We start from the raw sequence: 26,092 nt of genomic DNA on the forward strand, positions 1-26,092 counted from the left end.
ATGTTTCTATCCTTTTACTTTTAACCCCTTTGTGCCTTAGTAGCTACATGTGTTTCTTATTGGCAGAAGTAGTTGGGCCTTGCTTTTTTGTTCAATCTAACAATGTCTATCTTTTAATTAGACTGTTTACACTTAATGTGATTATTATTTTTGTTTGTTTTTTGTTTGATCTTTCATATTGCTATTGGTATGCTGTTTGTTCCATTTGGTCTTTGGGAAAATGGTATTTTCCCACTTTTCTGACTTCTGTGTTTTTTTTTATTGCATTTTTATCACATTTGTTGGCTAATTAGGTATAGCTTTTTGTTATTTTAGAAGTTGCTTTAGGGTGTATAGTTTACATCTTTTACTTATTACATGATACAGTCAAATGGTGTCACACTACTTTACATGTAGTAAAGACCTTTACAATAGTGTATTTCCATTTCTTTCCTCCTTGCTTTTGTGCTATTTTTGTTATGCATTTTGCTTTTACATATTTTTGTAAACTCATGATACATTGTTACTATTTTTGTTTAAATTTAAATAACTATCTTTTAAAGGTATTTAAATAATAAACAAAAAAATCTTACATATTTACTTCTATAGTTGCATTTCTGGTGCTCTTCATTCCTTTATGTAGATGCATATTTTTACTGTGTAATTTACCTTCTGTCTGAAGGACTGTCAATATTTCTTGTAGTGTGGGTCTTCTGGTGATGAAATCATTCAGCTTTTGTAGTCTAAAAACATTTTTATTTTGTCTTGGTTTTCAAAGACATTTTTTACATGTGTAGAATTCTAAGTTGCTGTTTTTTCTTTCAATCCTTTAAAGATGTTGCCCCATTGTCTTCTCACGTGTATTGTTTCTGATGAGAAATTTGATATCTTATCTGTTCTTTTATACACATGTTGTTTTTCTCTAGCTGCCTTTAAGATTTTTCCTCTTTTTACACTGGTTTTGAGCAGTTTGACTATGTTGTGCATTGCTGTGGTGTCTCTCATGAGTCTTGTGCTTGGAGTTTGTTGATCTTCCTGTGGTGTGGTTTAGGCTTAAGTTTGTCCATCTGTGGGCTTAATTGTTTTCATTAACTTTGGAAAGTTTCCAGCCATTATTTCTTCCAGTTCTTTTCCTCTCTTTTCTTCATTTGAGGAACCCATTTGCCCATCTTTAGGCTGCTGGAAGTTGACCTTAGCTATTCAGTGCTCTTTTCATTTTTTTTCCCCATTTTTTTCTTCAGTTTCATATTGGATAATATTTATTTTCAATCCTTTAACCTTACTAATTTTTTTTTACAGTGTCTAATCTATCATTAATTCCATACAGGATGTTTTTCATCTTAGACATTAAAGTTTTTATCTAGAAGTTTGATTTAAATTTTTACATTTTTCATGTTGTTTTGGACAGAGGGAATGTACTTTAATAAATTTTAATGATTTGTTCTGCTAATTATAACTTGTGTCAGTTATCTGCTGAGCTTCTGTTCATTAGTATTCTTTTCATTATGGGTTTCTTTCCTTTTAGCATGCCTGGTATTTGACTGGGTGGCAGAAATTGTGAATTTTATCTTGTTAGTTGCAGGATATATTTGTATTCTGTAAATCTTCCGGAACTTTATTGTTGGGTACGTTTGAGTTACTTGGTTAATTCCACTGGGTCTTGCTTTTATGATTTGTTAGGCAGTGTGCTGCAATGCTCATGTAGGGCTGATTATTCACCACCCATGAGAAAAGATGCTTCTGTGTATTCTTCTCATTATCCCATGAATTTGGAGTTTTCTCTGTTCTGCCCAGTGGGAACAATCACAGCTCCAAGACTTGTGTGAGTCCCCAAAACTGTACCCTCTAATCCTCCCAGTTGGTTCTTTCCCTGGCCTGGGGTGATTTCCACAAACATATGCCGTTTGTACTCTCCTGAGCATCTGAAAGAAATCCTGTGCAGCTCTCTCTGTTCTCTCTGTGTGCTTCTCTCTGTTCTGGTCCTGCGTGATGGAGTATAGCCTCCTTGGTTTCCCCAGACCTTCAACTTGGCGTCCTTAGTTCAGAAAGTCTGTCAGGTTATACCTCACTTTCCCCTTTTGTGCTGGGGTCTGGAAACTCGCTCAAGGAAATCCTCAGTTGTTTGCCATTTTTAAACAGTCTTTTGTTGTCTCATGTCTAGTATCTTGAAAACTATTTCATGTAATTTTGTCTGCTTTATTTCATTTTATCTTAAACATAAATCTAGTCACTATTATTCCATTTTGGCTGCAAGCAAAAGTTGTTCAATATATTTTTTTAAGTGAAAAAATGATTTCTATAGAAAAATAGAAACAAAATTGGAACAGGTTAATGAGGATAAGGAGAAAATGAGAGTGTAGACTGCTTTTTAGAGAAGTTTGAGAAATACAAGGCAGGAGAGAGCTCTGCTTTGAGTGCAGATAGAAAACCATTTTCATTTGTTTGTTTTCTGAGTGGGGAAGTTGTCAACATATTTAAATGGAAGAGAAGGAACAAGTAAAGAGGAGAAAGCTGCTGGAGGAAGGGCCTAGAAGAGGTAGGAGAGAATGGGATCATAAATGGGATCTCACCTGTGTGAGAACTAGCTTGGGAAGAGAGAAACAGGAAAATCAACAGGCATTCTTATGTGTCACATAGCAAATGCATGTTTTAAAGCTAAGCTTGTCAATACTTTATAAGACAAGTATTGTTAGCCTTTATTACAGATGAGGATGGGGTAGAAAGGTTAGGTAACTTAACCAAGCTACTCATCAGTGTAATTGATCTCTGTGGTCTCTCTGGTCTGTTTCTTAAGGGAAGAGAATAAAAGCTGGTGAAGATTTAGTCTATCATTGGGTTAAAGGTAGAGAAGAGCCTTGTGACCATTGTATTAATATAGGGTTTAGTATAAAGTTTGTAACTGTTCCTATGGAGGAAAAATGGGAAAGAGAGGCAGGGGAGTATGTGAATGTGTGTGCAGAGGCATTGTATAAAAAGTTGAGTGGGAGCAGTGCTCCTGATTCTAGCCTTGTTCTGTTTTATAAATCTTGCTTCAGAACTCAAAATAGAAGCTTTAACAGTAGTCCCTCCCTATCTGTGGTTTTGCTTTCCGTAGTTTCTGTTACTAATGTCAACCATGGTCCAGAAGCAGAGGATTCTCCTTCTTACAATACATCAGAAGGTTAGTAATAGCCCAATGCTACTTCACAGTGCCTCTGTTCCTCACCACACATCATGTCATCATGTAAGTATTTTATCATCCCCGTCCTCACAAGAAGTGTGAGCACAATAGAATAAGATACTTTGAGAGAGAGACCACATTCACATAACTTTTATTATAGCATGTTGTTATAAATGTTCTATTTTATTATTATTCTTTATATCTTACTATGCCTAATTTACAAATTAAGCTTTATTACAAGTATGTGTATATAGGAAAAAGTATTTATAGGATTTGGCACTATCTGCAGTTTCAAGGGTCCACTGGGGGTCTTGAAACGTGTCTTCTGTGGATCAGGGAGATACTACCCTACTCTTACTTTTTTTACATCTTTATGTACAAATAAACTCAGTAACTAAACAAAAAGAAGACTTAACTCACTAGATATGATTAGAAGATAAATGGTTCAAGAAGCGACCTTTGTAAATTAATGTTTTAATGTTCTTGGTCTCTATCCCCCTTTTTAAAAAAACTACTGTATTATATAAGTTTTAAATTGAATCATGTTAGTGTCAAAAGAGTTGAATATTGGCGATGTCACATGGTTCATCATAATAGTATATTTTGAAAGGATGAGAAGCAATAATTGTAGCCATTGTTAGTGCCATTTATAGAGATCATGTTTATTTTATTTATCGGTGTATGCCTAATGCCAAACAAGCACAGTGTCTGGCACATAGTAGACTTTCAATAAAAATGTGTAATGAAACACTATAGGTTTTCAGGTTCCATGCATGTTTTGTAAGGAGTTTAGGTAAAGGTGGATGAGATTCCCTTCTTGTCAGTTCCTAAAAAGTTGTTTTATTTCTAATGCAAGATAATATTAAATAATAAAACACTTACTACTGGCTTCTTAGCCCTGTATTAAAGAGATTCCTCTTTTTCAACCATTTCAAAGATCCCAGCAGAAATTTGAAACTACTGCTCTGCACCCCTTTTCTTAGGAGGGTTCTACAGAAGAGCTTTGCCAGTGGTTAAGCTTGTCACATTGTGACTGCTGCTTTTTTCCTGTAAGTTTGCCTCCCCTTTTATACTCAGATTGATTGACATGATAAATGCAGTAACAACCTTTCCTTTCTCATTTGGGGCCAGAGAGGTGGACTTTTTCTATGCACTAACAGCTTAAAATAAGTGTGTAATATGCCTTTTGCTCATTTCTGTGTCCCAGTAACTTACATAAATTATCTTGTTGTAGTGTAACCACCAAAGACTTAGATTACATCATGGTCTTCTTATAACGTTATTCCAGATCCATATCTTAATAGATGAAGTGTTGTAATGAGACAAAGGATAAGAAGCTCTGGCTTGTTCAGGATTGCTCTGGGATCTTTGGCACAAATTTGGAAAAAAATGTATTTGTCACGTTATTGTCTAATATTCTGCTTTGGGCCATTATGTTACCATGTACCTTTCGTGCACTGTTGAGTTTCATCCACAGAGTGGTGCTAAAAAACCAGGAATTGATTATTTCCTTATAAAATAAACACTTCCTCAAATTATATAATAGCAATTTCCTCAACCTCTATCAAATTCATCATAAAGTTACAATGATTTTACCTTTGCAGTGCCTTTATACTTTATCATCCTTTATACATGGATGACTGCAATAACTTCCTAATGGACCTTCCTGGATTTTAATCTGCTTTGCTCCAGTCTGTTTTCCATATTGTAGTTATAAATAATCTTTTATAAATTCAAATCTGAACTTTACTCTCCTGCTTAAAAACTTTTAAATGAATTCATGTTAAATTGAGTTTATCAACAAAGATAGATAAAACCAAAGCCTTTCATGACCCAATTCCTACCTCGCCCTCTGTCTTCATTCATCTGTAGCCTTTCCTTGCACAGATCTCCTTGATGCTCTCTATTTCAGTTTGGCCTTCTTTTAGTTCTTTGAATACAAGTTTTGTCCTCTTAATTTTTTTGCCTATTTTTTACTTATGCCTGTGAAAAGTAGGTGTGTGTATGGTGGGGTGGGGGAGTATATTTCTTAACTCTACCTTATCCTTTGTAGCTTAGCACCAATTTTTGAAAGCTTCCATCTCCCCAATAGATCAGCTCCCATTGTTATTCTCACTCTACCCAGTAATTTTTCTTCATTGCTTTTATTATAGTTTACTTACATATTTAGTTATGTGATTATTTGACTAATGTCTGTTTCACCACTGTATCTTAAGTGCTAAGCAATTTTAAGAGAGTAGATTTTAAATTCTCATCACAAGAAGAAAAATAACTGAGGTGGTAGATGTGTTAAGTAAACATTTTGTGGTAATCATTTCACAATGTGTACATCAAGTCGTTATGTTGCATACCTTAAACTTATGCAGTCTTATATGTCAACGATATCTCAATAAAGCTGGAAAAAAGTAAAATTAATTAGGGAAGCAACTAATGCCCTAGAGGAGAAAGTACAGTTCTTAAGTGGGAAACTTATTTCTTCTCCAGATAGAATATTTTGTTCTGTATCCTTGGGATTTACATGGTATAATATTGGAGAAGTCACCACTTGTTGCCTACATTTATTCCCATAGTTTTATAATGAGATCATTAAAATATTGTTTCTTAGAGTATGGTAAAAATGAATGATGTAACAGAGGTAAAACCATTTTTAAAAGTACCAAAACACATTATAAAATGGACTTATTATTTACCCCCAAAACAGGAAATTCTTCAATTTTAGAATTTCTCTGTTCTTTTTATTCATAATTACAAGGCAGAGGTACCTAAAAAAGGATTATGGCATGAAAAGCCCTCTCTCCTATGTCCACTGTCGTAAGGGCAGGAACCATGTTAGTTCTACTTACTTTTATCTGCACACAGTGCCTAGTAAATGCCCAGAAATTATTTTTGAATGAATAATACAGTGAATTTGTCCTGAAGGCCTTTCGTGATTAGCATTCTGTGATTCCATTGCCTTATAGGCATTCTGTAAAAAGGAACCATGTGAGGCAAAACTCTTCACATCTGTTTATTTTTCTTGCATTTCAGCTGTGGCAGAAGTAAAACTTGGAGATGACCAGTATACACTGGAACACATGCATGCTTTCGGAATGTATAATTACCTACACTGTGATTCATGGTATCGAGACAGTGTCTACTACATTGATAACCTTGGGAGAATTATGAATTTAACAGTGATGCTGGTAAGAAAAAACCTATAATACTAGCATTTTCCAAAAATTTGATTTTTGATTTTGACTTTTAATCTAATGCTCAGAGAATTGAGATACACCTTTAATATACAGAATCCTATTTTTAATCTACGTAAGGCTCCATTCTGTTTAATTCAGTATTAATTTTTCTCATTGTTTCTGTTACTTACACTTATTATTCCCCTCTAGTCCTACCAATGGACAATTATTCTAGGGGTTTTTATAGATCAATATCAATATGACTGTTCATGTCTGCTTCTTCTTTGTGAGATGTTATCCCTAACCATGACAGTATAGTTTTGTCTATTTTTCCTTTTAGTATTTTCAGTTTTAACTATGTTAGTTGGGGTGCAAAAATTTAGGATTGTTTTGTCTGTTATGGGTTGGTCCTTTTAGCATTTTGAAATGTCACTTTTATCTTTAGGCTCTGGAAATATGAGTCTCCTGATATTAATATAGTTCTGTTGACTTTTTAAAAAATTAGTATTTATCTTTTCCTATCTTTTTTCTTTCATTTTATCAATGTTCTTATTTTTAAAGTGCATTTCTTATAGAGTGCATAAAGTTAGGTCTTGTCTTTTATCCGGTATGGCAATCTTTGTCCTTTAATGTAAGGGCTAGTACTTTATATTTAATGTACTCTCTGATATGGTTGGGTTTATGTCACCATCTTACTATCTCTCCAGTTTGCCTCATCTATTCTTTGTTCCGTTGTGTCTCTGTTCCTACCTGTTCTTGGATTAATCAGGGTTTTCCTTTTCATTCATTCTTTAATTTCCTTAAAATTCTTTTTAATTGTCTCTTTGGTTCTTCATGTAAACCTGTTTGTGTTGTTATTTTATTGAGCAATGCAGAGATAATAGTATTCATTCTTAACTTGTCATAGTCTGCCTCTAACAGGATTCCACTATAAAATCCTTAAAATAATGTAATTCCTTTTTCTTTTCATACCACCCTTTGAGAGCTGTTTTTGTCATATGTATTTATTTCATATGTTGTAAATGCCACAGTACATAGCTAATATATTTGCTTTAAATAGATAGTAGTCTGTGAATAGCTTTTTAACTACTCCCTTCTCCTTCTTGTCCATCTACAGACTATTCTAACTTTCTCTATTACTCCTCACTGAAATTCCTTTAGTATCTCCTTTATGACAAAATCCGCAGTGTGTTTATGTGATTTAAAAAAACAAATTTAAAAAGGATATTTCATGAAGTTTCTTTTACCCCATCTTTTATCTGTCCTGGGTTCAGTACTCAGATTCCCTCTGCAACTTCTTTTTTCATTTTATATGTATTTTTTTGATTGAGGTTAATTGACATATACCAGTATATAAGTCTAGTTAATACTTGTGACCATTACAGATTTTTTTTCTTGCAATGAGAACTTTTAAGATCTGTTCTTTTAGCAAGTTTCAATTATGCAGTACAGTATTATTAATTATATCCCCAATGCTGTATATTACAAGGGGATGACTTACTTATTTTTTAACTGGCAGTTTGTACCTTTTGACTCCCTTCACTCATTTCACCCATCCCCTAACCCCCTTCCCTTACAACCACCAGTCTTCTCTCTCTATCTGTATGTTTGTTCTGTTTTTTTTTTCCTTTTTGAAGTATGGTTGATATACAATATTCTATTAGTTTCAGGTATACAACATAGTGATTTGATAATTATATATATTATGAAATGCTCACCATGATAGGTACACATACAAAGTTATTAAAATATTATTGACTGTATTCCTTATGCTGTACTTTTATCTCCATAATTTATATATTTTATGATTAGAAGTTTGTGCCTTTTTATTCTCTTCACCTATTTCACCCATCCTTCCATGCTCTTCCCCTATGGCAACGACCAATTTGTTCTCTGTATTTATGAGTCTGTTTCTGTTTTATTTGTTGTTTGTTCATTTACTTTTTTTTAGATTCCACATGTAAGTGAAATCATATGGTATTTTTCTTTCTCTGTCTGAAATTTCACTTAGCATAATACCTTCTAGGTCTATCCACGTTGTCACAAATGGCAAGATTTCATTCTTTTTTATGGCTGAGTAATATTCCACTGCATATACCAAATCTTCTTTATCCATTTATCCATTGATGGACATTTAGATTGCTTCTATTTCTTGGCTGTTGTAAATAATGCTGCAGTAAACATACAGGTGCATATATCTTCTTGAATTAATGATTTTGTTTTCTTTGGGTAAATACCCAGAAGTGGAATTACCGGGTGGGTGGTATTTCTATTTTTTATTTTTTGAGTCATCTCCATACTGTTTTCTATAGCAGCTGCATCATTTTACATTTCTACCAACAGCTCACCTAGGGTTCTTCCTTTTCTCCCTTTTCTCCACATTCTGTCCAACACTTGTTATTTCTTGTCTTTTTGACAATCACCCTTCTAAGTAATTAGTATGAGGTGATACCTTATTGTGGTTTTGATTTGCATTTCCCTGATGATCAGTGATGTGGAGCATCTTTTCATATGTCTCTTGGTCATCTATATGTCCACGCAGATCTGCCCATCTTTTAATCAGATTGTTTTTTTGGTATTGAGTTATATGAGTTTTTTAAATATTTTGGATATTAGGCCCCTATCAGATACATTATTTATAAATATTTTCTCTCAGTAGGTTGCCTTTTCATTTTCTTGATGGTTTGCTTTGCAGAACCTTTTTTAATTTGATACAATTCCACTTGTTAATTTTGTATTTGTTGCCTTTGGTGTTCATTGAAAAAATCATCACCAAAACCATTGTCAGGGAGCTTAGTGCCTTATTTTCTTCTAGGAGTTTTATGGGTTTATGTCCTAAATTCAAGTCTTTGATCCATTTTGAGTTAGTTTTTGTGTATGGTGTAAGAAAGTGGTCCATTTTCATTCTTTTTTATGTAGCTGTCAAGTTTTACTAACACTGTTTTATTGAAGAGGCTGTTCTTTTCCCATTCTGTATGCTTGACTCCTTTGTCATAAATTAATTGACCGTATGTAGTTGGGTTTTTATTCTGTTCTGGGCTCATTGATCTGTGTGTCTGTTTTTATGCCAGTACAATACTGTTTTGTTGTAATAGCTTTGTAATGTAGATTGAAGTCAGTGAGCATGATGCCTCCAGCTTTGTTCTTCTTTCTCAAGATTGCTTTGGCTATTCAGGGTCTTTTGTGGTTCCATACAAATTTGATGATTGTTCTGTTTCTGTGCAAAGTGACTTTGGAATTTTGGTAGGGGTGTCATTGAATCTGTAGTGTGCTTTGGGTTGTGTGGACATTTTAACAATATTCTTTCTTTCAATCCCTGAGCATGGAATAACTTCTCATTTTTTTGTATCCTTTTGTAACTTCTTATTGTTAGGTTCTGGTGTGTCCATCCGAGGGTGGTGGTCTTTTTGTGTGTTTGTTTCAGCAAGTATAAGTACAAAGATATATATTCTTAATATACAAGCTCTTCATATTGTCATATGCAGTTATAATGCCTTCTCTCCAACTTACCTTTTGCTGTGCTGTATGCTATCCTCTAGTAATACCAAACTCTTTCAGTTTCCTGAGATAGGTTCTGTATTGTTTTGCCTCTAGCCCTTTGCTGTTGTGATTAACTCTACCTGGAACATTCCTTCTTAGTTTTATGTTGGGTTGCTTCCCAATCTTCTTGAGTCCCAGCTAACCATTTCATCTAGGAAGCTTGCCCTCACATCCTCTCTTTGCTCCTCCAAGAATATTTAAACCAGTGGCTCTTAGATCTACATGGACTGAATTCCTTCTTGGCCAGGGGTTGGCAAACTTTCTGTGCAAATGGCCAGATAATAAATATTTTAGGGCTTGTGTGCTAGATAGAGTTATGTCACAACTCAATTTTGCTGTAGTCGTATGAAAAAAACAATGGATAAGTAAATGAATAAGTGTGGCTGTGTTCTGTTAAAACTTTTTAATAAATAAAGACAGTGGACTGGTTCTGCCTCATAGACTATAGTTTGTCAGTCCCTGGTCTACACTGTGGGTCTGTCTTAGGTTTCTGTAACCCTAGCACCCAGCAGAAGGCTTGGTCAGTTGTTAAAATAAGAGCAACTGTTTAAAAGCTTGTTGTTATTCTTTGGAGTTGGCAGTATATTCTTCATAGGATCTTTCTCTTACAATTTCTTCTCTAGATACAGGTATGAGTATTTGGTTCATTGAAATAAATAATTTAACTGAATGAGAAATATTTACTTTTTTCAGCAAACATTTATTGAATGCTACCTTGTGCTTGGCACCTACATACACAAGTAAATTGATAACATGTAACAGTGGAAGTAGGTATAAGATGCAGAATATGGGGAGAAACTGATAAATGTTGAAAAATGAAGTGTTGAGGGAAGGTTTCAGAGAAAGTGTCCCCTTAACAGAATTTGGAAGGATCAATTAGCCTGTCATAGAGATTGGGGCAGCTGTGTATGCACACAACTTAAATACATTTGGCAAACTTCCACAGGCATGTGTGTGCACTAAAAGTACTCTAGATTGGTTTGCTGAAAAACAGGGTATGTATATATGGAAGGACCTAAATGATATTCAGCCTGTGGCTGGAGATGAGGATAGCAAGGTGGGCAGAGGCAGGTTTAAAAGGAGAGGGAAACAGTCATGTTATTCTGTGTTAAGCAAAGAGAAATGTTAATTGAATGATTAGCTCTTTGATTCATTTTAGTACTATGCTTGGCTGGGTGAAGGATGCAGATAGGGTCACAGTTTAGGGCCAGAAGCTTGGTTTTCTTAGTTCATTCATTAATAATCACTATTTGGTATATTAATTCCAACTTAAATTATAAGATTGATTGCAAGTCTGGAGTGAAAGTTTAGAAATTAGAATTTTTAAAAAAATTTCCTTGGGGGCAGAAGATGGCGGCGTGAGTAGAGCAGCGGAAATCTCCTCCCAAAACAACATATATCTATGAAAATATAACAAAGACAACCCTTCCTAAAATAAAGACCAGAGGACACAGGACAATATCCAGACCACATCCGCACCTGAGAGAACCCAGCGCCTCGCGAAGGGGGTAAGATACAAGCCCCGGCCCCGCGGGAGCCGAGCGCCCCTCCCCCCAGCTCCCGGCGGGAGAAGAGCAGGCAGAGCGGGAGGGAGACGGAGCCCAGGGCTGCCGAACACCCAGCCCCAGCCATCCGGGCCAGAGTGCAGGGCGCTCGATACTGGGAAAACAGGGCAGCAAGAACAGTGAGCAGGCACTGGAGGCTGGACGACAGAGGGCATAAGAAAAGCGCGCGACCATTTTTTTTTTTTTTTGCTTTTTTGCTGTTTTGTTTTGGCGAGCGCTTTTTGGAAGTCTTAAAGGGATAGGGACCCCAATACTAGGGAAACAGGGCAGAAAGACCGGTGAGCAGAGACCTGAGGCTGGCACCGCAGAATAAAGAAAAACGAACGACCACCTTTTTTTTTTTTTTTTTTCTTTTTTTTTAATTAAAAAAATTTTTTTTTCTTTTTTTTTTGGTGGGCGTTGTTTTGTTTTGGCGGGTGCTTTTTGGAAGTCTTAAAGGGGCAGGGCGGGTCACTTAATCCAGAGGTAGGGAATCCGGGATCTCTGGGCACCCTAACCCCTGGGCTGCAGGGAGCAGGGAGGCCCCTTACAGAGATAAATAGCCTCCCAGCCGCTCCTGCTCCAACGCGACTCCACCATTTTGGAGCAGCTGCCCGAGCCAGGCCACGCCCACAGCAACAGCGGAGATAAACTCCATAGCAGCCGGGCAGGAAGCAGAAACCCTGTCTGCGCGCAGCTGCGCAGCACAAGCCACTAGAGGCCGCTGTTCTCCCAGGAGAGGAGGGCCACAAACCAACAAGAAAGGAAGTCCTTCCAGCCGTCACTCGTCCCAGTTCTGCAGACTATTCCTATCACCATGAAAAGGCAAAGCTACAGGCAGACAAAGATCACAGAGACAACACCAGAGAAGGAGACAGACCTAACCAGTCTCCCTGACAAAGAATTCAAAATAAGAATCATTAACATGCTGACAGAGATGCAGAGAAATACGCAAGAGAAATGGGATGAAGTCTGAAAGGAGATCACAGATGCCAGAAAGGAGATCGCAGAAATGAAACAAACTCTGGAAGGGTTTATAAGCAGAATGGATAGAATGCAAGAGGCCATTGATGGAATTGAAATCAGAGAACAGGAACGCATAGAAGCTGACATAGAGAGAGACAAAAGGATCTCCAGGAATGAAACAATATTAAGAGAACTGTGTGACCAATCCAAAAGGAACAATATCCGTATTATAGGGGTCCCAGAAGAAGAAGAGAGAGGAAAAGAGATGGAAAGTATCTTAGAAGAAATAATTGCTGAAAACTTCCCCAAACTGGGGGAGGAAGTAATCGAACAGACCACGGAAATACACACAACCCCCAACAGAAAGGATCCAAGAAGGGCAACACCAAGACACATAATAATTAAAATGGCAAAGATCAAGGACAAGGAAAGAGTGTTAAAGGCAGCTAGAGAGAAAAAGGTCACCTATAAAGGGAAACCCATCAGGCTAACGTCAGATTTCTCAACAGAAACCCTACAGGCCAGAAGAGAATGGCATGATATATTTAATACAATGAAACAGAAGGGCCTTGAACCAAGGATACTGTATCCAGCACGACTATCATTCAAATATGACGGTGGGATTAAACAATTCCCAGACAAACAAAAGCTGAGGGAATTTGCTTTCCACAAACCACCTCTACAGAACATCTTACAGGGACTGCTCTAGATGGCAGCACTCCTAGAAAGAGCACAGCACAAAACACCCAACATATGAAGAATCGAGGAGGAGGAACAAGAAGGGAGAGAAGAAAAGAATCTCCAGACAGTGTATATAACAGCTCAATAAGCGAGCTAAGTTAGGCAGTAAGATACTAAAGAGGCTAACCTTGAACCTTTGGTAACCACGAATTTAAAGCCTGCAATGGCAATAAGTACATATCTTTCAATAGTCACCCTAAATGTTAATGGGTTGAATGCACCAATCAAAAGACACAGAGTAACAGAATGGATAAAAAAGCAAGACCCATCTATATGCTGCTTACAAGAAACTCACCTCAAACCCAAAGACATATACAGACTAAAAGTCAAGGGAGGGAAAAACATATTTCAAGCAAACAACAGTGAGAAGAAAGCAGGGGTTGCAGTACTAATATCAGACAAAATAGACTTCAAAACAAAGAAAGTAACAAGAGATAAAGAAGGACACTACATAATGATAAAGGGCTCAGTCAAACAAGAGGATATAACCATTCTAAATATATATGCACCCAACACAGGAGCACCAGCATATGTGAAACAAATACTAACAGAACTAAAGGGGGATATAGACTGCAATGCATTCATTCTAGGAGACTTCAACACACCACTCACCCCAAAGGATAGATCCACTGGGCAGAAAATAAGTAAGGACACGGAAGCACTGAACAACACAGTAGAGCAGATGGACCTAATAGACATCTATAGAACTCTACATCCAAAAGCAGCGGGATATACATTCTTCTCAAGTGCACATGGAACATTCTCCAGAATAGACCACATACTAGGCCACAAAAAGAGCCTCAGAAAATTCCAAAAGATTGAAATCCTACCAACCAACTTTTCAGACCACAAAGGCATAAAACTAGAAATAAACTGTACAAAGAAAGCAAAGAGGCTCACAAACACATGGAGGCTTAACAACACGCTCCTAAATAATCAATGGATCAATGACCAAAGCAAAATGGAGATCCAGCAATATATGGAAACAAATGACAACAACAACACTAAGCCCCAGCTTCTGTGGGACACAGCAAAAGCAGTCTTAAGAGGAAAGTATATAGCAATCCAAGCATATTTAAAAAAGGAAGAGCAATCCCAAATGAATGGTCTAATATCACAATTATCGAAGTTGGAAACAGAAGAACAGATGAGGCCTAAGGTCAGCAGAAGGAGGGACATAATAAAGATCAGAGAAGAAATAAATAAAATTGAGAAGAATAAAACAATAGCAAAAATCAATGAAACCAAGAGCTGGTTCTTCGAGAAAATAAACAAAATAGATAAGCCTCTAGCCAGACTTATTAAGAAGAAAAGAGAGTCAAAACAAATCAACAGTATCAGAAACGAGAAAGGAAAAATCACGACGGACCCCACAGAAATACAAAGAATTATTGGAGAATACTATGAAAACCTATATGCTAACAAGCTGGGAAACCTAGGAGAAATGGACAACTTCCTAGAAAAATATAACCTTCCAAGATTGACCCAGGAAGAAACAGAAAATCTAAACAGACCAATTACCAGCAACGAAATTGAAGCGGTAATCAAAAAACTACCAAAGAACAAAACCCCCGGGCCAGATGGATTTACCTCGGAATTTTATCAGACATACAGGGAAGACATAATACCCATTCTCCTTAAAGTTTTCCAAAAAATAGAGGAGGAGGGGATACTCCCAAACTCATTCTATGAAGCTAACATCACCCTAATACCAAAACCAGGCAAAGACCCCACCAAAAAAGAAAACTACAGACCAATATCCCTGATGAACGTAGATGCAAAAATACTCAACAAAATATTAGCAAACCGAATTCAAAACTACATCAAAAGGATCATACACCATGACCAAGTGGGATTCATCCCAGGGATGCAAGGATGGTACAACATTCGAAAGTCCATCAACATCATCCACCACATCAACAAAAAGAAAGACAAAAACCACATGATCATCTCCATAGATGCTGAAAAAGCATTTGACAAAGTTCAACATCCATTCATGTTAAAAACTCTCAGCAAAATGGGAATAGAGGGCAAGTACCTCAACATAATAAAGGCCATCTATGATAAACCCACAGCCAACATTATATTGAACAGCGAGAAGCTGAAAGCATTTCCTCTGAGATCGGGAACTAGACAGGGATGCCCACTCTCTCCACTGTTATTTAACATAGTACTGGAGGTCCTAGCCACGGCAATCAGACAAAATAAAGAAATACAAGGAATCCAGATTGGTAAAGAAGAAGTTAAACTGTCACTATTTGCAGATGACATGATACTGTACATAAAAAACCCTAAAGACTCCACCCCAAAACTACTAGAACTGATATCGGAATACAGCAAAGTTGCAGGATACAAAATCAACACACAGAAATCTGTGGCTTTCCTATACACTAACAATGAACCAACAGAAAGAGAAATCAGGAAAACAACTCCATTCACAATTGCATCAAAAAAAATAAAATACCTAGGAATAAACCTAACCAAAGAAGTGAAAGACTTATACTCTGAAAACTACAAGTCACTCTTAAGAGAAATTAAAGGGGACACTAACAGATGGAAACTCATCCCATGCTCGTGGCTAGGAAGAATTAATATCGTCAAAATGGCCATCCTGCCCAAAGCAATATACAGATTTGATGCAATCCCTATGAAACTACCAGCAACATTCTTCAATGAACTGGAACAAATAATTCAAAAATTCATATGGAAACACCAAAACCCCGAATAGCCAAAGCAATCCTGAGAAAGAAGAATAAAGTAGGGGGGATCTCACTCCCCAACTTCAAGCTCTACTATAAAGCCATAGTAATCAAGACAATTTGGTACTGGCACAAGAGCAGAGCCACAGACCAATGGAACAGACTAGAGAATCCAGACATTAACCCAGACATATATGGTCAATTAATATTTGATAAAGGAGCCATGGACATACAATGGCGAAATGACAGTCTCTTCAACAGATGGTGCTGGCAAAACTGGACAGCTACATGTAGGAGAATGAAACTGGACCATTGTCTAACCCCATATACAAAAGTAAACTCAAAATGGATCAAAGACCTGAATGTAAGCCATGAAACCATTAAACTCTTGGAAGAAAACATAGGCGAAAACCTCTTAGACATAAACATGAGTGACCTCTTCTTGAACATATCTCCCCGGGCAAGGAAAACAACAGCAAAAATGAGTAAGTGGGACTATATTAAGCTGAAAAGCTTCTGTACAGCAAAAGACACCATCAATAGAACAAGAAGGATCCCTACAGTATGGGAGAATATATTTGAAAATGACACATCCGATAAAGGCTTGACGTCCAGAATATATAAGGAGCTCACACGCCTCAACAAACAAAAAACAAATAACCCAATTAAAAAATGGGCAGAGGAACTGAACAGACAGTTCTCCAAAAAAGAAATATGGATGGTCAACAGACACATGAAAAGATGCTCCACATCGCTAATTATCAGAGAAATGCAAATTAAAAATACAATGAGGTATCACCTCACACCAGTAAGGATGGCTGCCATCCAAAAGACAAACAACAACAAATGTTGGCGAGGCTGTGGAGAAAGGGGAACCCTCCTACACTGCTGGTGGGAATGTAAACTAGTTCAACCATTGTGGAAAGCAGTATGGAGGTATATCAAAATGCTCAAAACAGACTTACCATTTGACCCAGGAATTGCACTCCTAGGAATTTACCCTAAGAACGCAGCAATCAAGTTTGAGAAAGACAGATGCACCCCTATGTTTATTGCAGCACTATTTACAATAGCCAAGAATTGGAAGCAACCTAAATGTCCATCAATAGATGAATGGATAAAGAAGATGTGGTACATATACACAATGGAATACTACTCAGCCATAAGAAAAGGGCAAATCCAATCATTTGCAGCAACATGGATGGAGCTGGAGGGTATTATGCTCAGTGAAACAAGCCAAGCGGAGAAAGAGAAATACCAAATGATTTCACTTATCTGTGGAATATAAGAACAAAGGAAAAACTGAAGGAACAAAACAGCAGCAGAATCACAGAACTCAAGAATGGACTAACAGGTACCAAAGGGAAAGGGACTGGGGAGGATGGGTGGGTAGGGAGGGATAAGGGGGGGAGAAGTAGGGGGTATTAAGATTAACATACATGGGGGGGTAGGAGAAAAGGGAGGGCTGTACAACACAGAGAAGGCAAGTAGTGATTCTACAACATTTTGCTATGCTGATGGACAGTGACTGTAAAGGGGTTTATAGGGGAGACCTGGTATAGGGGAGAGCCTAGTAAACATAATATTCGTCATGTAAGTGTAGATTAGTGATACCAAAAACAAAGCAAAAAAAAAAAAAAAAGGGCAGTTCCTGTGTGGTAACCTCCAACGAGTTCTACACAAGGGTATAAAGGGCATATAAAAGTGTAGGCAAAGGGTCTGTTTGTGTTTATACAGAGGATCAAAGCCTAATTGGGCTACCCCGAAAATGAACTAAGATACGATATGAAAAAGAACTTCCAACATCTGCACTCTCTGGAAGACTCATGCCAGAAGATGATCATCAAAAAACCCCAACAAAGATCCACGCACTGCTACAGCTGTAGATGCACTCATCCCACCAGTTCCTGGACTTGCCATGGGAATGAGGAAGGAGATATCTAAGCTGGCCTGTGCATACAGTAAAACAACAAATTTGACTGGATCTATACTGTTGGAACTCAACCAAGAATTTGGAGAAGTGCAAATTGTAGTGCTCCAAACTCTTACAACTACAGACTATTCACTGTTAAAAGAACATATGGCTTGTGAACAGTCCCCAGGAATGGGTTGTTTTAATTTGTCTGATTTCTCTCAGACTGTTCAAGTTCAGTTGGACAATATCCACCATATCATAGATAAGTTTTCACAAATGCCTAAGGTGCCTTAATGGTTTTCTTGGTTTCACTGGAGATGGCTGGTAATTACAGTTATGCTTTGGTTATGTAACTATACTCCTATTATGTTAATGTGTGTGCGCAATTTAAGTAGTAGCTTAAAACCTATACATGCTGAAGTTACTCTACAAGAAGATATGTCAAAGAAATAATCAATCTTCCCATGTTTTCTTCCGTCTGCTACTTCTATAGCTTTTCTTCTTCCTTCCTAATTACAACCCTTAAATAGAATTCGTGCCTCATATCAAATTTACCGAGTATCATAACTCCTCCAAGTGGTAAAGATACGTCAAGACCAATGCTGGGCATAGAAGCCACAGGGCATAAATATGCAAAGAAGTAAAAAGCTAACCTTTTCAAACAATAAGGCTTCCCTCTCACTTACCAACTTCACATTTCCCTGTATGGCCCCGGAAGATGACTGGTTAGCCAGAGGCGGGTAAGTTTCCTCAAGGGAGGAACAACCTAAGACAGGCACAGTCGCAGGGGGGCCATCAGGTGAGAAATTGGGGATCAACAGAGGTGAGGCTTAGAACCTCACCCCCCCTGTTCTGAGAGAAATCTTCTGCATACGTTGATGTTTTATTGCCCTGGTCTAGCTTGGATTAACACATAGTCTACAGGCACACACCTGATCATCTACATTTGCTCTCTTACAACACTAAACTATGTTTTCTACCTTTATCTTGTATCTACCTACCACTTCAGCATTTTATTAAAAATAATAATAAAGAGAGAAATGTGGTATCCACATATAAATCAAGTATAAAAACCAAATGAGTATTCATATTTGAACTGACTGTTTATAGTTCATAATGCATGAGCAAAACCAAAAGTTTCTGTGATGACTGCCCTTGTACTGTTCACTATGTAACTTATTCATTATGTAAGAATTTGTTCTACATGTAAGAACTTGTTTGTTATGCCTCAGAAGATTGGAGACTGACGAAAATTAGGCTTGGGGTGGATTAATGATTGTGCATTGAGCATTGACTCCCTTATACAGAATTTTATTGTTGTTAACCACCATTTGATCAATAAATATGAGAGATGCCCTCACAAAAAAAAAAAAAAAGGACAGACTTCCAATGGTAAAATTAATAAGTAACCGGGATGTAATGTATAGCGTAAGGAATATAGTCAAGATATTGTAACAGCTTGGTAGGGTGATAGCTGGAACCTAGAATTATGTATATAAATGTTCTACCACTGTGTTGTACACTTGAAACTAATGTAATGTAATACTGTGCGTCAACTACCCTTCAATAAAAAATAATTATTTAAAAAAAAAAAATTTCCTTGGTAAGCAATAAGGAAACAAAGTTTAAAATGCATCACTTACGAGTAAGTTTCCTGAAGTTGCCTTCTTTCCTAGTTCTGTTATCATCTCATCCCTGAACTCTTAGCACTTAGCATGTTCTCTATTTAACAATTGGATTATAAAGTATTTGAATTATTTAATTCAAAAACATAATTTACACTCTAAAAATATTATATCCTCTGTGGAAAAAACCCTACCTTGTATCTTTTTTAAAAACTGGTAAGTGACGCATACATTTGAGCAAGGAACTCCTGCCCCAAATGTTAGTTTTTATAGGTCTTATATCTTGGTTTGTTGACACCAGATAGAAGTCCTCTGACTTCTTCTCTGAGAGGTATAAAGCCTGGTCCTGGCTTTGTGAGACTGAAGTAAAAGAAAAGAGTTTATAGTCTCATTTTTTCATATATGGGCATTCTTTCAGTAGTGTCGTTGACCCCTGTGCTTAGCTGGGCCTGATGAACGGAGTTCATTTAGTTTAAATGTTAGAGGAATCCCTAGTTTTTATTTTGCCAGAGTGGGGAATTCAATTCCAAAATATTGATTTTGGAAGAATTGGCACTTTTATGTTCTTTGTTTTCACCCCAGAATGTGGTATGTCCTTCCATTTGTTTAGATCTCTTATATCCTTAAGTAAGATGTTTGTTGTTTTCCCTTGATCTTATTATACTCATTTAAAATATATTCTTAAGTATTTTATAGTTTTGGCCTCTGTTGTTAATAGAACATAGTTTTTTTCTATTTTTCTTTCTAGGTGCTTATTATTCATAAAGACTATTTGTTTTATGAACAGCCACAGTATTTGATAATTCAGTAATTTTTACTGACTCCTATTTAGATTTTCAGAGTATACAGTTCTCATTAAAAGGAAATGGTTTTCTCTTTTCTTTTCCAAATGTTTATGAAAATGGAAATAACATTCCCATGTCATTTCATTTTTGTCTTATTGCTGTTACCAAGTAGAACCTCTGAGACAGTGTTGAATAATAATGGAGATTGCAGATATCCCTGTTTAGCTCCTGATTTTAATTGTAATGGCATTTATATCTAAGAAAATACTTAACTGTTGGTTTTTGAGCTTTTATTGTTTTAAAGTGCTTCCTTCAGTTTCTTTCTGTTTATTTTGTTATGCCTGTTGATTTTTATCACATGCCTTTTCAGCATCCACCTATTGTTAATAATTGTGTGCTTTTCAGTAATTTATCTATGTAGCAAATGAAATTGATAGTTTTTAAATTCCTTAATTTTCTATCTCCTCAGGAGTAAATCCTTGTTTGTAAGAGTATACTGTTGATACATTGTTGGATTTTATTTGCTCACATTTTTCTTCGAATATTTGTATTTATTTTCACAATTTTTTGTCTATCAGATTTTGATTAAAATTTTACTGGCTTCTTTAAGTGAATTGGAGAGCTTTCTGGGATTGAAATAGTTAAAGATTGAAATGATCTATTCTTTATATGTTAAATAAAGACCCTCTTTGGACCTATTATCTTGTCCTTTTCAGTGATAGTTCTCTAAACTTGTCTCTGATTTATTCTATGGTAATTGGTTTATTCAAATTCTGTTTCTTGCGTAGTATTGTGATGTGTATTTTTGCTAGGGAAAAATCATCAATTTCCTCTTCAGTTTTCAAATTTATTGCTGTACAGTTGTATGTTTTATGCTCTTGAGATTGTTATCTTTTCTGTTATTCCTTTCTGTTTCTCTTTTTTTTGGTCAGTTTTTGGAAGGGCATTATTATTTTATTTTTAAAGAACCATGTTTGGTTTTTAGTTTGATTTCTGCTTAAGTCAGCTTTTGTCTTCCGTTTTCAAACTGTATTGCACATCAGAATCACTTGGACTAATTGATCAAAGCAAAAGCTAATTTCAGGTTACCATTCCCAAAGTCCAACTCAGCATATCCAGGTTGGGCATGGTCTGGGAATCTGCATTTTATTAGGTAGGCACCTCTGATAATTTTGTTTTTTTGAAAATTTTTGAAAAACTGCACCTGTGGTAGAAGTGAACTACACTTACTTAATATATTTCTGATCAATAACAAAATTAATCCACTTGATCTTTGATCTAATGTGTTGGGATCAGGTGGAAGAGTTTAGCCACATTGGCTTAAAAAAAATAGCAGAAAACAATTGGTCTTATATCCATTTTATTGCCTGAAATTTTTTTTTTTTTTGTAGTCAAAGATGCACGTGTACAAATCTCAGAGAGGTTCTTTTTCTGTGGCTGGTTTACCAGGAAAAAGAATGACCATTCTTGCTAAATCTGTAAATACTATTGTGGTCAAAGTGAAGGCCTGTAAGGCTCAAGAAAGAAAATCCACAATTGCTTGACCTTTAGATTTAGCCAGGAGGCAGCAAGTGGCAGTAGTTGAATGTACAGGTTTATGGGGACATTATACTTCCAAGTTAGTTGATTTGTGGGTTTGCAGTTCTTACTTTATGGAATGTCAGTTGGGAGGAAGTGCACTTAGGAAGTAAAAAAATGGCTTAGGAAAGAAAAAAAAAAGTTTGTTTAAAATTTGGTTCTTTGTTATTCTATCATTTTATTACGGTATTAGGGGTTATTTTTAAGTAATGTGTTCTCTTTCTTAATATTTAGGGAATTAATTCTGTCATAATTAATTTTTCCATTTACTGAAAAATTAGTTTATTTATCCTTCTAGGGAAGAGTGTCATCCCTTGGTGCCTCTCTAAATTGCACTTAAAAATCCAGAGGAGAGTTACTGGATTCCATTTGAAGCATGCATTTCTTGAAGCTGTGTTTTGGAGTGATGGGGTGCAACTACTTGTTAGTCCGGCTCAGTTGTACCTGGAATGCTCATCTCTAGAGCAGAATCTCAGCTTATTTTCTACCATTGAATTTATTAATAAGGAACTAGTTAATTTACCTGGTTAAAGGAAAAAATAAAAGAATAAGTTCTTTGAACCATGCATACTTAATGCATTACTGAAAGCTTTATGTTAATAGAGACATTACTCAATAAAATTGCAATTAATTTAAAACATCATTTCTTAAAAAGGAAATGATTCACTGACAAGGTGCTTGCTGTTGTCAGCAGCCCTCAGTTCTTCCTCATGTGCTTCTATCATGTGCAGTCCAAGAGAGAGCAAGACAGAAGATGAAAAGTCTTTTATGACTTTGTTAATGAAGTCACATATTGTCACTTCTGTATTTTATTAGAAGTGTGTCAGTAGTGCAGTTCATAGTCAAAGGGAAGGGAATTAAGCATCTTCTCTTGAAGAGGTGAGTAACCACTACACTGCAGGTATTTATTCTGTGTGTATATGGATTGAGGAGAAGGAGGGATTGATTTATAATGTTTGGCTTCTTTGTAGGATACTGCCTTAGGAAAACCACGAGAAGTGTTTAGACTTCCTACAGATTTGACAGCATATGACAATCGCCTTTGTGCATCTATCCACTTCACATCTTCTTCCTGGGTTACGTTGTCAGATGGAACTGGAAGGTTGTATCTCATTGGTACAGGTGAACGTGGAAATGGTGCTTCTGAAAAATGGGAGGTGAGTCTTTGATTTTTTTTTTTTAGACTTGAGCAAGTCTGAAAATTACATATAAATTATCCCTTAATGATTTTGAAATAATGCTTTTTAGGGTAGTTTCCATGTGACATCTTGGTTTTTATAATATATAATGTTTTGGATATCTTTTAAATTAAAGTATAAGATGTATGCCTTTTACAAAACTGGTGTGTTAACCATTCTTGTTTTGATTTGGGGTCAGTAATATTGTCAAGAATTGAATTCATTTGTCAGCAAATACTAAGTGCTCTATACGTGTAAAACAGTACACTAAGCACTGATATTGCCCTCTAAGAGTTGGCCAGAAAATTACATTGGGATGTCTTTTCTCCTCTGTCATGTTGAATATTCTGGCATGTTTATAGGCCTGGCACACTTCTGCTCTGCTGCTCTGCTAAGCTGTCTGGTATGTTTACACTAGTCAGACAGTGAGTTAGTGAGTTATCAGAATAATTCCCTGCTTAGACAAATGCATATAAATACAGTAATGTGTTAGTCTCTGCCATTTTTACTTCAGTTTTCTTAAAACAGTACAGCAGACTTAAATATGAGGAGCAAGTTAGGATTTTAATAGTAATACATAAGAAGTTTATTTCTCTAGAGTCACCATTTTTGAAAGTGAAAAACAATTATGTTGAGTTTTACTACTAAGTGTTCTATGCTATGCTGTAGCCTTAATCTCAGCAGGTAGCCTTTAGTTCTGGGTAGATAGAGTGATACAAACTTAATGTATTTACATCTTAAAAAAATATTTTTATCAGATCAGTAAATGCCTACAAAAGACCAGACTTTAATTATTTGAGAGAAAACAAGAAGGCCTTAGAGTGATTTTAAGAGTTTCAAGTGATTTACCTTTCTTACTAACTTACTCTAAATAATACACCACCAGTTTGTAACACATTTAAAAAAAAACACAATAAATGACCAGAGTAAGCAATAGTGTGTTTACAGAGGTCCTTTGCAGGCCTTTGCAATCAGTCTGAAATATTAATTGGACCTTGTGGCATTTTCTGCCTTGGCTCCAGTAATAACTTTTTTTTCACTGAGGTAATGTGGTACATAGCACAACTGCCTGAAACAATTGGAAGGAGTTTAGGAAATGATGGGCAGGAGAAAGTTGAATGAGAATCTATCTGCTACCAAGCTATGTGGATTCACGGGGTTTTGAGCAGGAAGAGACTCACAGACTTGGCTTTACTTTCAGTTTAAAAATAATACCACATTCTCCTCCAGAAGTAAATTCATAAGGATTTATATTTACAATTAATTTGTTTTCTGCTATGTATATCCCCTTGGCACTTATTGGATCTTCAATAGTATTTTTCAAATCAAAAATTTAAATCTGCTTCATGCCCTCTTCAATATACACTACTATAGTGATATAAGGAGCCCTCTAAGATGTTTTCAGTTAATAATTGTCATTTGGGGAGGTGGGGAGTGGGAAAGGGATGGGACTTGGACATTAACTGAGGTAGGAGAGCTGTCATGGAATACTGGTCACTTTAAGAGAAACAACTTAGGATAGTTTCAGGATTTGGGGGGAATTGGTGTAACAGGTGTAAGAGGAAGCAAATGGTGGGAGTGATTGGGGCATGGTAGTGTGTAAGAGAGCCAAGCAAGGGTGATGACAACTGAAGTACACAAAGAGAAATAAAAGGAGACGGAAGACTGCCTGCTTTCCAAATGTGTTCCCTGTAATATGATAGGATAGGATATGTAATGTCCTGTGTATCAATAGCAGCACGTGAGGTTGCTGGGCTCATTCAGGAGACAAAAAGATTCACCCTAATTAGTTAAGTCCAGACATGCATGCCTTTGGTCTCCTTCCAGTCGCTTTCACTCGTGAGAAAAAAGAGGAAAAAACAGTAAACTGGCTATCTGTATCTGGCTACACTTAACTATTTTCCCTTCCTTTTCTTTTGCCTCCCATTGTCCCCAAACAAAAGTAAACACCTGATCAGCCAACTGAAAACCTGTCTTGATTAACTCTGTTTTGAGCAATTGATGTTTTTGTTTGTTGTTTCTGCTTATGAAGAACTAGAATGGATTCCAGAGGTCTTCTGTTTGAATAATTTTAGCAGAGGTGCTCAAACACATATGGAAATTGAAGACAGAGCACAATTTTCTTTTGAAGACTTTCAAGTAGGAGCAGATAGGATGAGATTTCAGACAAAGGTTTAAAAAAAGAAGGAGCTTTCCTTTTTCAGTTGGGTGTTTCTTCAACTATTTCTTGATTCAAATATCTTATTTAGAAATCAGTCTTAAAATGTCTCTTATTTAGTATTTACTCATAAAAATAGTCTTTCAGGCTATGTGTTTGTAGTATAAAGAAGACTGATAAGAGTTTGTGTCTATGATTAGATTTGTTTTTTAAGAGCAATTTAAGTATTATATTTTGGATAGAGTTTATTGAATTATACCTTTTAAATGGAAATGGCTCTTTTGTCAGAAACCTATTTGTCCAGTATAAGTGATAACTTTCTCCGATTCCTTTGACTCTTACCTTTCAAACTTCCAAAAATAAAGAAAAACAAACTAAAAACAAAAACAATAGGAAAAATGTGTGTGCGCACACACGTACTCAATCCAAGAAACTAAGAGGACAAAAGCAAATCATATCTGAGGCAAGGGAAGAGATGAAGGAATGAACATCGATCTTTGAATAAAGCACCATTTTTCAGTTGATAATTCTTTTCTAGGAGACTGCTTTTAGTTTTCTCCTTTAGATAGTGCTTTGATGCCCTCTTGTTTTCATTGTTTTTAAGAGAAGAATACTGATCAGTTTTCTCTGTTAAACAAATAGATATTTTTTAAAAGTTCCTTCTTCAAGGAATACTATTTGAATTTGCGATCTTTATTTAAGGACTTTTTTCATTTTTATATTCCTCATAATAAGTAGTATCCAAATTAACTGTTGCATGGCCAGAATTCTGTGTATTCCCTCTGGTTTATCTTCATTTGTGTAATGTGTACATTTTTGTGTCTGTTTATGTAATTTTTTTTTTTTTTAGATTATATTTAATGAAGAGCTTGGGAATCCTTTTATCATAATTCACAGTATCTCATTGCTGAAAGCTGAAAAACATTTGATAGCTACCCTACTTCTTCGAATAGAGAAAGAGGAATTAGATATGAAAGGAAGTGGATTCTATGTTTCTTTGGAGTGGGTCACAATCAGTAAGAAAGACAAAGGTAAAATATAATAAATTATGATG

The 26,092-nt window shown here is 36.1% G+C and overlaps 1 protein-coding gene across 3 annotated transcripts in view; it reads left to right on the forward strand.

Moving 5' to 3' along the window:
• Window positions 1–26,092, forward strand: part of NUDCD1 (NudC domain containing 1) — a 73,530-nt gene that overhangs the window by 3,339 nt on the left and 44,099 nt on the right. For all 3 annotated transcript variants that reach the window (XM_036876254.2, XM_036876251.2, XM_036876252.2), the window contains exons 2-4: window positions 6,167–6,321; window positions 22,674–22,859; window positions 25,889–26,069. In XM_036876254.2, coding sequence (XP_036732149.2) covers window positions 6,167–6,321; window positions 22,674–22,859; window positions 25,889–26,069 — 522 coding nt within the window. The remainder of the gene's footprint in view (window positions 1–6,166; window positions 6,322–22,673; window positions 22,860–25,888; window positions 26,070–26,092) is intronic.

Source organism: Manis pentadactyla, chromosome 3 (genome assembly GCF_030020395.1).
Source record: "Manis pentadactyla isolate mManPen7 chromosome 3, mManPen7.hap1, whole genome shotgun sequence".
Lineage (NCBI taxonomy): Eukaryota > Metazoa > Chordata > Mammalia > Pholidota > Manidae > Manis > Manis pentadactyla.